This window comes from Silene latifolia, chromosome 2 (genome assembly GCF_048544455.1).
Source record: "Silene latifolia isolate original U9 population chromosome 2, ASM4854445v1, whole genome shotgun sequence".
In the NCBI taxonomy this organism is placed as follows: domain Eukaryota; kingdom Viridiplantae; phylum Streptophyta; class Magnoliopsida; order Caryophyllales; family Caryophyllaceae; genus Silene; species Silene latifolia.
In genome coordinates, this window is record NC_133527.1 from 9,354,489 (window position 1) to 9,371,488 (window position 17,000).

The 17,000-nt window shown below is 38.9% G+C and overlaps 1 protein-coding gene and 1 pseudogene across 1 annotated transcript; one reads left to right on the plus strand and one right to left on the minus strand.

The window, feature by feature from the left end:
• Nucleotides 1-1,449: 1,449 nt before the first annotated feature.
• On the plus strand, nt 1,450-4,171 carry LOC141633457 (chalcone synthase-like). Its single transcript, XM_074445925.1, has 2 exons — nt 1,450-1,621; nt 3,171-4,171. Exons 1-2 carry the CDS (start codon nt 1,450-1,452, stop codon nt 4,169-4,171), a joined length of 1,173 nt encoding a protein of 390 aa, XP_074302026.1.
• Nucleotides 4,172-5,933: 1,762 nt separating this feature from the next.
• LOC141628257 (dirigent protein 22-like) lies at nt 5,934-6,686 on the minus strand (annotated as a pseudogene).
• Nucleotides 6,687-17,000: the final 10,314 nt, after the last annotated feature.

Genomic DNA, 17,000 nt, shown 5'->3' on the forward strand with positions numbered 1-17,000 from the left:
TACTCAGATTACTTGCTGTCAATGCAAGTACTACTGTTCTTAGCTTTAGATTAAAAATATAAGAATATCCTAAATTTCCATTAATCCGATTGGAGGCTAATGTATCGTCGACTTGTCAATGGTAAACTTCCTTTAAAAAAATGCAGTGTTAATGGTTAAGTCTCTTTAACTCCTAAAACTAGTAGAACTAATAGTAGTTAAACAATCACTTGTCTCCAACTACCACATTCATTCTACTCATTTCTTTTTTTTTTGGGCTTTTTATGTGACTTGATCAGTCACCATATGCTTGGTAAACATACAAGATCTTAGTTGTTCTTGCAAGTACTGTTCTTTGTTTCATAATAAAATAAAACATATGACTTGTGTCGCATGTAGTCGAAGGATATGAATTCTGTGTAACTGGCTGGCGAGAGAATAGTGCGACTCATTTTTAGTGCTTATGTAGTACTCCCTCCGTCCCGGTCATTTGTTGCCCTTCGATTTTGGCACAAAGACCAAGGAAAGGGAAAGGGGGCCAATTACTGGATGACAATTGGAATAAATTGAGTTGAATGATCAAATTATTCATCAAGTTAATTCTTAAAATAGAAAGGATACCAAATGACTGAGACACCTCAAAATGGAAAAGAACAACAAATGACCGGGACAGAGGGAGTACATGACTGTTGGATCGTTCCGGAACAAAATCCGGAATCTAGACTTGTGTAGAAGCCATATCTGATTTTGCATCGTCTAGTTATTTTGGCTCATGATGATGATTAATACAGGAAAATTTACATGATAGCTTTGTGTTTTCGCGTTTTCTAAGTGGTGCCCTTTCTTTTGAATAAAAAATAAGCTTTAATTGGTCATAACTGTGTGTCATGAGCTCAAAATATGATTTTTTTTTCAACCTGAAAATTTTGTAAAGACAATCAATAACCAAGTGATATAGTTAGTCAAAATTCATTCAGTTAAAAAAGTTTAACTAACTCTGACGCTTGCCACGAGTTTAGAAAGCATGGATTTTCCATCAAAGTTTTTTCGCTCCGAAATCACTTGTAATTGTTGTAAAGCTGCAAAAATGAATTGTTGTAATTATTTTGTATAAAAATGCACTTAAGGATGTTTTAATTTCACCCACACCTGCTTAAAAACCGATGTAATTGATTGATTGAAGAATGAATTAATTGAAGGAATAAGTCACTTAATTCACCATTACCATGTAGTTAATTAATTTATTCAAAAAAATCAAATTTTCTGTTGATATTTTTAGTATATTTTAATGCTAAGTGTCACTATTTCACCTAATTAATCCAATTAATAAATAAAAAAATCAAATTTGACTTTTCCCAACTAAAAATAACAAATAGGGCTTACTAATCAAAACACATGTATTATAGTGTGTATATAAACTTGCATTAACTTCATCAAAATCATTGCAATAGTTCCATTAGAGTAAAAAAGATGGGATCACTTGATGGAATTCAAATCTCCCAAAACGCTAAAAGTTTAGCAACTATCTTAGCTCTAGGAACTGCCAATCCATCCCATCAAATATTACAAGAAGATTATCCTGATTTTTGTTTTTGCATGGATGATACTATGCCTGATCTCAAAATCAAGTTTAAGCATATATGTATGTTCTTCTAATCTTACCTTGATAGTCGTGCCGTACGTGGTACTCTCTTCGATTCTCAGAAATTGTGAAATTGTCCTATTTTTTAAAATTTTGTGGGGTTGAGGGATTTTGGAAAAAAAAATGAAACGTGCATCAAAGAATCGGATTAGAGGGATCGAGTAGTAATTATACTTGGGAATTGTCTTTTTTTGCTTTTTTGGCAACAGTAAACATACAAACTAAAATACTAAATGTTCATCACATTTTTAGCTAACTGATGTGCCACCTTATTTAAAGAATGCGGAATAAAATTAAAACTAATACAATGGAAAAGAGGCAAAAGAAATGAGATATCACTCATAATCGCTCGGGATTGGTGATTGCTTAGGAATTGTCTTATTTGTTGTTTTTATTAAATGAGGTGCAGGCGTGCAATATATATTATAATAATGTTATATATCGTATTGTGTTATTACAAGTTTACAACAATTAGCTGCCTAGAGCGGAGTCTCTGCACATTTTGTGACTCATCATGTGCGCCACTATATTCTACTTGTGATAAATCATTAAGTTAATAGAAATTGCTATTGCTATCAATTTTATTATCTGAATGATGATGTGTCAAATGAAGATAAAGACAATGGAAACGAAAATGGGTATTAGTGAGTGATTATTTGTGTTTTAATTACATACAGATGTAATTGTGTTTTAATCAAATATTTTACATGTCCATTGTTTGAATGTAAAATTATTCGATATTAGTGAGCGATTATTTTGTTACTAGAAATTTATGATTATTTTCTCCCGTCATACAGAGTAATAATAATTTGCACAAATATGGTCAATCTGATGTCAAAAGTTTAAGCATTATACCTACGAATATAATTTCAAAATCATAAAAACTTTGTATGTATGTCGGTCTTACACAAGCATACCATAAACACTTAAACACACCTTACATAAGACATACGGTGACCTTTTATATTATGGATTAGTACTCATCAAATGTGCTATATGTAATTAAAAATCACTAGCAAAATTTGGTAAAATAGAGCCAAAAAAAAGTACTTACAATTATTTCCTATCTTCAAATTATTATTCCTCTCCTAAATTACTCTCATCTTCAAATTTCTTCTTCAACTATCTCAATTTTTTGGATTCATCGTCTCCTAAATTACTTACAAATTCGCATCTTCATATCTTCAATTTATTCATCCACCTTGATAAAATCGCTTTTCGTCCACCTTCAATTTAAAATTTCTCTCCAAAAAATGTAAATGTTTAATTCCGTGTTTGTGTGAAAGAAAAAATTATTCTCTCTCACGTAAAAGATCGCTTATATTTAATTAAAATAGTTTTTACAAAGGAATAAATATGTAAACAATTTATTGAGTCGGAAAGCGTATATATTTTAACATAAATCGGTATAACAAGAGCATTTAGTCATGATGGTAGAAGACTAGAGACGTAGAGTTGGCTATGCTGTTAATTATTGTTGGCAAGTCTCGTGTTACTACCCTCTCCGTCCCAATCATTTATTTACCTTTAATGAAAATATTCATCACAGGCGAAAAAACGACAGTCAGAAAACGGCATTTTTTCCAAACAGAAGAGTTTATGAAAGAACACCCAGAACTGTTGAGTTACGACGCAATTTGTTTGGACAAACGTCAAGAAATACTCACAGCCGAAATACCAAAACTCGCGAAGGAAGCGGCCTTAGAAGCGATCAAAGAGTGGGGCCAACCCAAGTCGAAAATCACCCACATTATCTTTACAAGTTTGTCTGGAGCCGTTATGCCCGGGTACGACTACCAACTAGCCAAGCTACTAGACCTCGGCCCAAATGTGCAACGATTCATGTTTTTCCAAGTCGGGTGCTATGCGGGAGGTACAATCCTCCGCTTAGCCAAGGACATCGCGGAGAATAACAAAGGAGCTCGGGTTTTAGTTGTGTGCGCTGAGATGACCTTGTCGTCTTTTCGTGGGCCCACTCTTACCAACATTGGCTTGATGATTGGACAAGCCCTTTTTGGTGATGGGGCCGGCGCTGCTATAATTGGTTCGGACCCAGATTGGGCCGCTGGTGAGCGGCCCATTTTTGAATTGGTCTCGGCAATGCAAGCGACCGTGCCAGACACTGAGCGAGCTATCGGAGGTCAAATTACAAAATTCGGGGTATCATTAGTCTTAGCTAGGGATAATCCGAGTCTAATTGCTAATTATGTCGAAAAACCCGTGATGGCATCTCTTAGTCCACTTGGCATTAACGATTGGAACTCGGTGTTTTGGGTTGTTCACCCCGGTGGGCCCGCGATTGTAGACGAAATTGAATTAAAACTTGGGCTCCACCCCGATAAGACAAAATCGAGTCGACACGTGTTACGTGAGTTTGGGAATATGTCGGGTGCGACGATATTCTTTGTGTTGGATGAAACAAGGAAAAGGTCTTATAAGGAGGGAAAGGTTACTACAGGTGACGGGTTCGAGTACGGCGTCCTACTTGGGATTGGACCCGGGATTACTCTTGAATCCGTTGTGCTCCGTAGTTTTCCCATTCACTATTAGCTCTTACTTTGTATAAGTCTCGATCGTGCCGGAACCCGAATCATCTCTCATTTACCGTCAGGATTATCATTTAACCAATTGCAAATGTAGATATCACAACAAATGTAACGTGAAAGGGTTCGTTTGATTTATATGGCAATGTAAATACCTTCTCTATCAAATAAATTTTCTTTAAGTTGATCTCATTTGAGGTAGTTTGCATCATGTACTTTATTTGAGTGACGATCCTCTGTATTATCTTGTATCTCGTTACTTCTTGATCTAACACATAATCCTTTATCATAGCTTTTTTTTGGCAACCGTGCAAAGAAGTTTTATATGGATGGTATTTGACTCATTTGGTCAAATGCACTTATTTTAGTAAGAACATAAACTAAAACAATAAAGTAGCTACATCGATTAATATCAGTGTGTTGATGGCATACCGGTGATGCACACAGAGATCTTCGTCAACATCCACATCATTCTTGAAGCTACGGTTAGAGCTGTCCAAATGATCGATCATATCTTTACTCATCTTTACAAACAAAGTTTCGGAGAAATACCTGGAACAAGACACAAAAATGTGTCTCGGATATTCATCCTGGTGGCTGTGATAAATAACATCTGGAGACCAATGATTGTATAAATCACTTTAAATCGATAATATTAGATGAAACATTAAAGTGGAACAGAGAATCCACTAGTTGTCGTCGTTAAAGATTATAAAAACCTAAATGTGGTCAAATTCATAAAATATCCACATGAGATACTCCGTACTCAAGTATAAACTTATTTTAACCATAATTAATAAGAATATCTTGTTAATTTTATCACATTTACTTAGGTTATTAATGTTTGTCCTAAGGTTTTTTAAACCGAATTCATAATTTATGTTAATATATAATCAAAAGCTCATAAAGTAGAACAATGAGCATCCCTGCCATCATCAAAAGCTAACTGTAATAATCATCTAGGCCGCCCCAACCACAACTATCAAACATACTGATCATCCCACGCACTAGCTCTCTCCAACATGCGCCAATCAACTTGCATTTGCTATCCAAAGTTCTCATTTTTTTTGTTGTTCTCATATATATTTCAAAATCGGTAAGTCTTACCTAAAATGGAAGAGTCCCATCTTAAATCTTAAAAATAGCTTAAACATAAAATTGTATATTGGTCTAAACTCTAAACTAAAAAGCATAAGAAAATATATTGTCTTATTATCATTTGACCCAATAATGATCCAAACCGAACTTGACCCAACCTGTCACCCGGTGATAACCAACAAAACAATAATTCGATATAAACCCGATGGTCGGCCCGTAGGATGACGTTGATCTAATAAAAGATTTTGAATATAATATGACACATACGACCTGAGTGAACCAATTACACCTTTAATCTCATCAACTTGAGAATTAGTAGGATTGCCAAAATATTATACGGAATAGTTTTTATTTGTTCAGGCGATCCTGATCAGCTCCTAGTTATACCACGTGTCGATTTTAGGTCTGGTCATTATGGTTTAATATTAGAATATGCTTTCTTATGTTTTTAAATCCAACCAAGTAATTCATTTTTAAATTATTTTTCGGTATTTTAATTTGCATATTGAGATATATTCTTAAAGCTAAATTTTCTAATATAAAAACACAAATCATGTTTGACAATTAACAAAGCAGATTTTAAATAGTAGATGAGGTTAACAGAATAAAATTGGTAAATTTAAATAGTATGTTTGACTAACAAATCTCATTAGCGGAATAATATCGGTAAATTTAAATAACATGCCAATTTTTGTCAATTTGTTGTTTACTAAATTGAACATTGAACAAACTAAGAAAACCTTAATAGAAAAACACATTTGAAATCACTAGGCACTTGATTATTTGTTGCATTCACTAGAAAATCAACTAATGTAACACATAAACATCATACTGTATAACACTAGCTCCACTTTTATCCAACCCTGAAATAGTTTTAGCTTGACAATAACCTGAAGCAAACCTAAACTTTCCTGTCCCACCTACAATAGCCATTTCCCTTATTTTTAAGAACACTTCATTTCTTCCCAACACACTTAAGGTACTTCCCTTGTACTCTCCATCAGTGAACACAAAGTTCATAACCATCAATAACCCGGCGGTTGTTTGATCTGCAAACCCATACATTCCTTAGGCATACCCTACGACATAGGAGCTATTATCCGGTCCAATGGATAACGGGTCGTCTATCATAACAAGGGCCCCAAACGTATTGGGGTCCTTGTCAGTTGTCTTGGCCTGGGCAATCCTGACTGCAGTTCGCCTAGGCCCGACAACATAGTCATGGAAAAAAAAGTGGAGATGGGTTAGGGTATTTTGAGATTTTATTCTCATCTCTTCTTTTGAAATGCTTCTTGAGAAGGCGCCATTGCTTAAGCTCAAGGGGTTGAAGCTTAGGATGATAAGTAGAGAAAAGAGGGAGAATTGGAAAATTTGGATGGACATTGACATGATGGTTTTAAGTCTATGGTATCCAATATAATGGGCAATTGTTAAAAAGATATATAGGGACCAAGACATGTAGAATTGAGGGGTTGTGGAGACACTATCATTGTCTAGAATAAAGTGTAAAGTATATTTTATATTTTATTACTCTGGTAGGGTATTCATAACATCACTCGTAAAATGTTTGTGCTAATCTATTCATGTCTTAAAATGTTAAGTTATTTTAATCCTACCCTTACATATATTAGGTGGAGTCTACCCCCATGTAATTTTCGAAGTCTTAGTAAAAAAAATTCGAAATTTTTCGGGTGCACCTTATCTTATTAGCCCCTAAAAAAAAATCGCCCCCTTAAAATTAAATTCTGGCTCCGCCACTAGGTGGAGTGGTTGATTTCCGCGTGGCATTATCACTCCTTTTGTATAACGTATGCTATGGTTTTCCAATCATTCTTTTCCAAAAACACCAAATATAGATCTTTTGCTTTTTATTTTGGTATATGATAGGCCATCTATGTTTATGAACATGTAAGTTATAAAATTTTGGCATAGTGTGTACTGTATGTCTGTATTTACATATAAGAAGTTCCTTTAGGTATACAACTATACATTCTTAGGGTTGCTACTTTCGTATAATCGATAATTAGTTTCTTTTATTTTCGGGATTCACCCCTCTACTATACCTAAAAAATGGTTAGGAATTTGATCTTGACTTTTACAAACGAAAAAAAAAAAAAAAAAAAAAAAATTAGGAGGGATATGTCTAATTATTAAATCGCCTTCAAGATCTTTTCGAACGAAAATTATCCTAAGGATACTTTTATAGTCTTATTCAACCCTACAAAATTATTAAACCATTGGAACTTTTTATTTACGCACAAAAAGGAAGGAAAATATCATGATTTTCGTTGAGCGTCAGCTAGGTGGGTTTGTCTGGTGGTCCATTGGAGAGGAAATTGGAAAAGCCAAATAGATATAAGTTGATAGTTCTTTTGTCCCGGTCACTAGTTTACACTTTGCTTTTTAAATGTTTTAAACAATAATTTATGTTTCTGTTTTGGATTTTAATCTCTACTTTATTCTTTTTAATTCTCCTTTCTTTGTATCTTGGTCTTTGTGTATAAACATATATAAATATTTCATTAAGATTGAGGAAATATCATACATTCATACCTCTCGATGTCACACATCAATTTTTGTAACCCTAAGCTACTTTTAAAAACAAGATGACGCCTCATACGAAGCCGTTATCCTATTAGAATCGGAGGCCTTAGATACATATATTATGTAAAATGAAATTACTAACTCAAATATATCATGAATAAAAAGCTAATTTACTTGATAAATGTATTTTTCAAACTTCTTAGGTATGTAATATGATGCATCTTACATTATGACTATTATTACATACATCAGTTGGTCTTGTTTCAAACGGGTCATTTTAGTTTAAAATAATAAAACGGTATTTTATAACCATTCTACCGCCAAAACCCTATTAAAAAACTAGTTAACATAAGTTGTAACACTAGCTGTACCATTATGATTACATTTAATCATAAAATTGGCATATGTCCGCTTGAAGTTTCAGACAAAAAGTGACCGTCTAAGAATTTGCGTCCATACCTAGCTTACAATTAGTTGCAAACTCACGGCCTAACACACAATAGTGCACATCCATATAACTATATAAGCCCGATTTTGTTCGAGGCTAATTTGATGGGCTTCTTTATGGCTTTATTTATCTGACTTTGTATATATCTAGCTCGGATGCTGCAAGTGTAGCCCAACAGGCCAACACCTCGAGCCCATTAGCGCTTTTGATAGACATGAGAGCAAGTCCAATGGTAAGCGGATACCTTCTAACTTGATAAATCCACATCATATACTAAGGTACAATCATTTTAAGCAACTAAACTATTCCAATGGTTTAGCTACCTTTTACATTAGTTTGACATGAATCATAAATTCCAGTAAATCAAAAATTAAAAATAAATCAAACCTAATTTATAGAACTAATTTTCCTATTGATTGTTTTGTATAATGGCCAATTTAAGCAACTAGCTTAATGAAGCTAGTTGCTTGAGGCAAGCCATCCTATAAGATCTTCTCCAATGGTGTAGCAACTAGCTAACAATTTTAAGAAATTGCAAGCAAGTCCCTAAGCTACACCATTGGACTTGCTCTGATAATACTAACACGACCTAAAAACACGATATACATCCAACATGAAATTAATAGATTTGAGTTGAAATTTAATCACATTTTATATATTAGGTAGACATGAACATGAAACGATATTTATTTGGTTCGAATTTGGGTTGAACTTTGTAAACACGTACCTGACTTCTCATTAAACTGCTTGTAGTACTCAGCAACTGACATATTAGATGTCATCTTAAACCCATCAAACTCTTCTCTCAATTTACTCCTCACATGTTCCTGACAAACTCTTTCCTCATAGCTCTCCGAAACTCTTCCCAAGGTATAGCAGGTAAGCCCTGGTTCGCATACATCTCCCTAGCACTTACCTTCACCTTATCCCACCACTCGCCACCGCTTCCCTCGGGTAGAACGCGACTTGTTCTACTCTCATCTTATCGGACAAAGGACCCGGTCTAGTATGTTCTCCATCTCACGATCCCGGTTGTCAAGAAGGTTTGGTTCCCGGTTCCCTTGTCTTGTTTTGGGTTAAACCTCGCTATATAAAGGCCGATCTTACGGTGATCAACCTCCTTGTCCTTTCCCACTTTCTTTAAGGCCTCGTAAGAAGCATCCCGATGCTCCAACATCTTAACGATATCATCTATGTTCATGGTCTCAGCTCTCGCATACAAAGCGTTTCTTTTGGGCGGCATCTTGCAACTATATAAGAAAGGGTAGATATAAACATACGCACTAAAACCTCAAAACACGAAAGCGGACCGCCCAGAACACACTCGATCGAGTGCCTAAACCTACTCGATCGAGTAGAGGCTACTCGATCGAGTGCCTCGACATCAGACCCCAAACAGACCTTCTGATCTCTAACATACTCGGCCGAGTAGCATAGCTACTCGATCGAGTGACCCCCTACTCGATCGAGTGCCCTATGTACTCGATCGAGTACCCAAAAACCACGATTCTGGTTGTAAAAACGTCAAATACCCACTCGATCGAGTCAGACCCACTCGACTGAGTATCTCACCTACTCGATCGAGTACCCCCTTACTCGATCGAGTCATGCTGACTCGTATATACTACCCGCATGTTATCTCACATATCCCAACACACTATGCAACATTATAAACTCAACCTATAATATAGTTAAGCATGCATTTCTACCAAGCTTTTCATATGATCAACAAAACAACTATATCATATTATCAAACGCCACATAATAAACATCCAACATGGTTCTTGTTCAATCAACAGTTCTATACGTTTCACCAACCTTTCATTCACAATCTCAACCTTCTACTCCAAACATCCAACAATTACAACATACATCATCACATCCACATACAAGCTAACAAGCATCACATACGACCTTGACATATACCCCCCATGTGACCGGTTCAAAATTGTAGGGCGAGTTCGCGACTTTAGGACGTCTCCCAAGCCTTTGCATTAGCTCCTACAACCTTTACCCCGGGTTCATTTTAATTGACTCCCTATGTTCATTAGATTCATTGGTTACAGGTTTCAGGATCGTCGCTCTGATACCATTTTGTAACACTCCCATACTCCAAGTGCCTTACCAGGACCACTCAGGTATAAGGATGCTACCATCTCGGTTATCTGAGGCAATGATAATCATCAGACAATAACAAAACAATATTTAAATAGTAATAATTTAGTGAAAGGTTACAATCCGAAACCAAATCCAAAATACGAAACCAAATTCTCAAACCAACTGTCTAATCAGCTAACTGAAATGTTTATTAAACTACTAAGCTACATCGGAAGACTTCTATCATCTGACGGTGGCAGATCTCAGCTATCCCAGTAACTCGACTCATACCTGCTCAATAACTGCTCACCATCCCCGAATGGATCACCACCGTTTTTAAAACATTAAACGGGTCGACTAATCACACAATTTATATAACCAACAAGATCGAAAGAAACAACACAGCTCAAACAAATCACACACAATCACACCCACTCCAATCCATCTCCGTCACCGATCGTCCACTTTGGACCCCGCCCTGCGCCGGTGGGGGACCGCAGCCGTACCCACCAAATCTCCGCTCATCATACCGAGCGATAACCCTGTCCCATTAATGTGCACATCCCCTACAGTGGCGAATTCCACGGAGGGCGAAACTAGGGCGTGAAGCCACTCCCGCAAGTGACTCCACTCAGCCGAGAATGCATCTCGAGAACCAGAGACAAACAATCACAACCATTATACAACAATCAATCAACAACCATCATAATACCAATACGATAATAATCAACAATTACACAACACCAACAATGCATTATGGGACTAATACTGAGTAGGGAAACTCTACCTGGAAAGTAACACAATCATACGGTCTCACAGCTGATATCAAAAAGCTTCCTCTACGAATCCTCCTCCTAACATACAAACATATAATCACTACCAATCACAAAATACAACAAAACCCCCAAATTCCCATATTAGGGTTTAACCAACTTTAACGAAATGCTATAAAAACGGTATGTAGATCTTACCCTCGACACAAGGATCACAACGGTATAAAGAAAGGTAAAATCCGACCTTCCAAGCTCCAGGATTTGCCAACAATGCGATTGATGTGAAGAACGTAGTTTGATTTCTCTTTTTGAAAGCAATTAGGTTTTAAAAGTGTTTAAAGAAAAGTGACGGAAGTAATTATATACTTAATCGCATTATTAACAAAACCCGAGAAATCATCCCCGTCAGAAACCGCTACTCGATCGAGTAGCTGAGGTACTCGATCGAGTGCCCCCTTACTCGATCGAGTATCAACGTTACTCGATCGAGTAACCAACAGGTCAGAAACTATTTTTAAGACGCAACACACCCTTACTCGACAGAGAAAGGCCTACTCGATAGAGTACCCAGAGACTCATAAATCCGTAGTATTATAGTCTTCCCTCCTTAAAAAGAACTTCGTCCCCGAAGTTCAAACCACAACAAAACAAAGACACACCACAACACTCCCGACTCAACAACCAAAACAAAACTCAACATAAAACATGTTACTAACCCAAACTCAACCCGACTCAACCACAACAAACATACCGACACAACATAAAAAGGGTATAAAAACTCTTAAAAACTCTTCGCGATCATCTCCTACCCCCCTAAAAGAAACAAGGTTACGTCCCCGTAACCATACATACCTGATCAAAAAGGAAAGGGCAACGCTCTCTCATAGCCTCCTCTGCCTCCCATGTAGCTTCCTCAGTCTCGTGGTTAGACCAAAGAATCTTAAGCAAAACTGTCTCACCACTCCTAGTCTTCCTAACCTTCCGGTCAAGAATCTGCTTAGGTACCTCAAGATATGATAAGGACTCATCTAGCTCTATGCTCTCTGCCTCTAACACATGTGACGGGTCACTCACATACTTTCGCAGCTGAGATACATGAAACACATTATGCACTCTCTCTAACGCAGCTGGTAAAGCCAGACGATATGCAACCTCTCCAACCCGCTCTAAGATCTCATAAGGCCCGATGAACTTCTGACTTAGCTTGCCTTTCTTCCCAAATCTCATAACCCCACGCATAGGAGACACTTGCAGAAGAACCTTATCCCCAACCTGAAACTCTATATCCCGGCGATGTAGATCTGCATAACTCTTTTGTCTATCCTGAGCTGCTCTCATCCGTTCCCTGATCATCTTAATCTGTTCAACCATCTCATGTACCATCACTGGTCCTAGAACCACTGCCTCAGCACTGTCGTCCCAACATATCGGACTCCTACACCTCCTCCCATATAAAGCCTCAAACGGTGCCATGTCAATACTAGTGTGATAGCTGTTGTTGTAAGAAAACTCTATCAAATCCAACCTCTGTTCCCAGCTACCACCAAAGTCCATCACACAAGCTCGTAACATATCCTCAAGAGTCTTGATTGTCCTCTCAGTCTGGCCATCTGTCGCAGGATGAAATGATGTACTCATCTTCAAAGTCGTTCCCAAAGATTCCCGCAACTCTTTCCAAAACCTTGAGATAAATCTCGCATCTCTGTCAGATACTATGTCCTTAGGGACTCCATGTAACTTAAGCACATTCTTCCGATAAGCCATAGCTAATTGTGCTTTAGTCCATGTATCTTTCATTGGTACAAAGTGAGCTGACTTGGTCAGTCGATCCACTATTACCCATATCATGTTGTTACCCTGTTGACTCTTTGGCAAACCCACGATAAAATCCATAGAAATGGATTCCCACTTCCACTCAGGTACCTCTAAAGACTGAATCTTACCTTGTGGTCGTCGCTATTCCCCTTTAACTCTCTGGCATGTCAAACAACGGGCCACAAACTCAGCTGTTTCTTTCTTCATCCCAGGCCACCAAAACGTGTTCTTCAAGTCCTTGTACAGCTTGTCACCACCTAGATGTACTGAATATGGTGTACAATGTGCCTCTATCATGATAGTCTTTTTCAGCTCTTCATCATTAGGGACACACCGCCTACCATCGAACCTCAAACTACCATCTGTATGAATAGAGAATCGAGACACTGTCCATTTCTCTACTCCAGCTCTCCACTCAACCATCTTAGGATCCAACGCCTGTTTTCCTCGAATATCATCATAAAGATCAGGCTGTACTGTCAAGTCTCCCACGGCATCCTCTCTCTGCATCATATGTATCCCAAACTTCCCCACCTCATCTCTCAACCTCATCAAAGATAGAGCTGTACACAAAGAATATACACTCTTCCTACTCAAAGCATCTGCAACAACATTGGCCTTCCCTTCATGGTAGATAATATCCATGTCATAATTGCCAATCAGCTCCATCCACCTCCTCTGTCTCATGTTCAACTCCTTTTGGGTGAAGATGTACTTTAGACTCTTGTGATCCGAAAATACCTTAAAGGTTGCCCCATAAAGGTAATGTCCCCAAATCTTGAGAGCAAACACCACTGCACCCAACTCTAGATCATGTGTAGGGTAGTTCTCCTCATACCGCTTCAATTGCCTAGAAGCATAGGCAATCACCTTACCGTTCTGCATCAACACACATCCTAACCCATTCTTTGAGGCATCTGTATAAACCTCAAAGTTCTCGATCCCTTCAGGCAATGCTAAGATAGGAGCTGTGGTCAAACGCTCCTTTAATGTTTGGAACGCCGTCTCACAACTCTCATCCCAACGAAACCTGTTCTCTTTCCTCATCAAAGCTGTCATAGGTCTAGCTATCTTGGAGAAATCTTTCACGAACCGTCTGTAGTATCCACTAAACCCAAGAAACTCCCGATCTCAAAGAACATTCTTTGGTGCTTCCCACTTTGTCACTGCCTCAATCTTTGCCGGATCCACAACTACTCCCTCCTTAGAGATCACATGCCCCAGAAAAGCAACTTTCTCTAACCGAACTCACACTTGGACAACTTAGCATATAACTCCCCGCTCCCTCAAAGTCCGCAACACAATCCTCAGATGCTCCTCATGCTCCTCCTTAGTCTTGGAGTAGACTAAGATGTCGTCGATAAACACCACCACAAACTTGTCCAAAACTGTCTCAAGATTTTGTTCATCAAATCCATAAACACATAAGGTGCATTAGATAACCCAAACGGCATCACCACATACTCATAATGGCCATACCTCGACGTGAAAGATGTCTTTGGTATGTCCACCTCTCTAATCTTCACCTGATGGTACCCCGATCTCAAATCAATCTTGGAAAAGACTGATGCACCACTCAACTGATCAAACAGGTCATCTATCCTTGGCAAAGGATACTTCTTCTTCACCATCACTCGGTTCAACTCTCTGTAATCTATGCACAACCTCAAACTCCCATCTTTCTTATTCACAAAAAGAACTGGTGCTCCCCACGGCGATACACTAGGTCTAATGTATCCCTTCTCTATCAGATCATCTAACTATTTCCTGAGCTCCTCCATCTCTTTAGGACCCATCCGGTACGGTGCCTTAGAGATTGGCCCTGTCCCCGGTTTCAACTCAACTGTGAAATCTATCTCCCTCTTCGGTGGCAACCCCGGAATCTCCTCTAGAAAAACATCTGCAAACTCTCCCACCACTGGTATCTGATTAACTGTCGGACTCTCTATCCGGTCATCTCTCACATGGCACAAGATCAAAGGGCATCCCTTTCTCAGATAAGACTTCAATGTCACAGCTGCAATCAACTTAACTTTGGGTTTGACCACAAACCCACGATAAGACACACTAACACCCTTAGGACCTCTCAAAGACACTTTCTTTTGATGATAGTTTATCTTAGCTTTATACTTTCCCAACCAATCCATCCCGACTATTATCTCAAAACCGTCAAAAGGAAACTCTAGCAAGTCTACAGGTAGATCAACTTGCCCAACTATCATAGGCACATCTCCATACAACCTCCCACATGATACAGACTCACCCGAAGGTATAAAAACATTCTCACTTACAGACTCATATACCCTCAAACCCAACCGTTTAACATGACTCGAAGATACAAACGACTGAGACGCCCTCGAATCAAACAAAACAAAGGTATGAATACCGTTAACAAGAAAAGTACCAGTGATAACATGTGCATCATCCTCACCGCTTTCTTATCCATCATGAACACTTTCCATCGGTCTTCCGTCCACCTCTCTGACAAGATCTTGGGCTGATGTGGTCGGCTTAGCACCCGACCCCGATTGTTGTTGTTGTTCGTAGCTGGTTTCGATAAGAATTACCGCCATTGCGGTTACCTCCATCCCGATAGCTCGACTTCCCGGTTAGACCATGACCCGACGGTCTATTGTTCGCATAACTCGTGCAGGTCCCTGAGAATAGCTCCCCCGAGCCGATCCCTGAAAAGCTCCAGGCATACTCGTGCACTCATGTCTCTTGTGGCCTACACCGCCACAGCCATAGAAGGTCATTCCCCAACTACCACTACTACTCACACGGCCACGCCCAAAGGAAGTCCCAGCACTGAACCCTGACCCAGAAGAAAACCTTCTAGCTTGATTGTGGTTGCCTTTCTTGTGACTAGATTGGCCACCACCCTCACTCTCAGCCTTTCTTTTCTCACCCACTCTCACCTGAGCCATCTCCACCAACCTCTCAGCTCTCCCAGCCCTCTCATAAGCTTCCTTAACATCAGTAAGGATTCCCACGGGTAGCTTATCTATAATCTTAGGGGTCAACCCCCTCTCAAACCTCAGCGCTAGATTCTCTTCACTCTAACCCATATCCTCAGCATACCTGGACTTCTCATTAAACTGCTTGTAATACTCAGCAACTGACATATCAGATGTCATCTTAAATCCATCAAACTCGTCTCTCAATTTACTCCTCACATGTTCCGGTACATACTCTTTCCTCATAGCTCTCCGAAACTCTTCCCAAGGTATAGCAGGTAAGCCCTGGTTCGCATACATCTCCCTAGCACTCACCTTTACCTTGTCCCACCACTCGCCAGCTGCTTCCCTCAGGTAGAACGCAGCTTGTTCTACTCTCATCTTATCAGGACAGTGAACCAGGTCTAGTATGTTCTCCATCTCATGATGCCAGTTGTCAAGAAAGTTTGGTTCCCCGGTTCCCTTGTACTCTTTTGGGTTAAACCTCGCTATATAAAGGCTGATCTTAGAGTGATCAACCTTCTTGTCCTTTCCCACTTTCTTTAAGGCCTCTGTAAGAGCATCCTGATGCTCCAACATCTTAACGATATCATCTATGTTCATGGTCTCAGCTCTCGCATACAAAGCGTTTCTCTTGGGCGGCATCTTGCAACTATATAAGAAAGGGTAGATATAAACATACGCACTAAAACCTCAAAACACGAAAGCGAACCACCCAGAACACACTTGATAGAGTGCCTAAACCTACTCGATCGAGTAGAGGCTACTCGATCGAGTGCCCAACATACTCGATCGAGTGCCTCGACATTAGACCCCAAACAGACCTTCTGATCTCTAACATACTCGACCGAGTAGCATCGAGCGACCCCCTACTCGATCGAGTGCCCTATGTACTCGATCGAGTACCCAAAAACCATGATTTTGGTTATAAAAACGTCAAATACCCACTCGATCGAGTCAGACCCACTCGACCGAGTATCTCACCTACTCGATCGAGTACCCCCTTACTCGATCGAGTCATGCTGACTCGTATATACTGCCCGCATGTTATCTCACATATCCCAACATAGTATGCAACATTATAAACTCAACCTATAATATAGT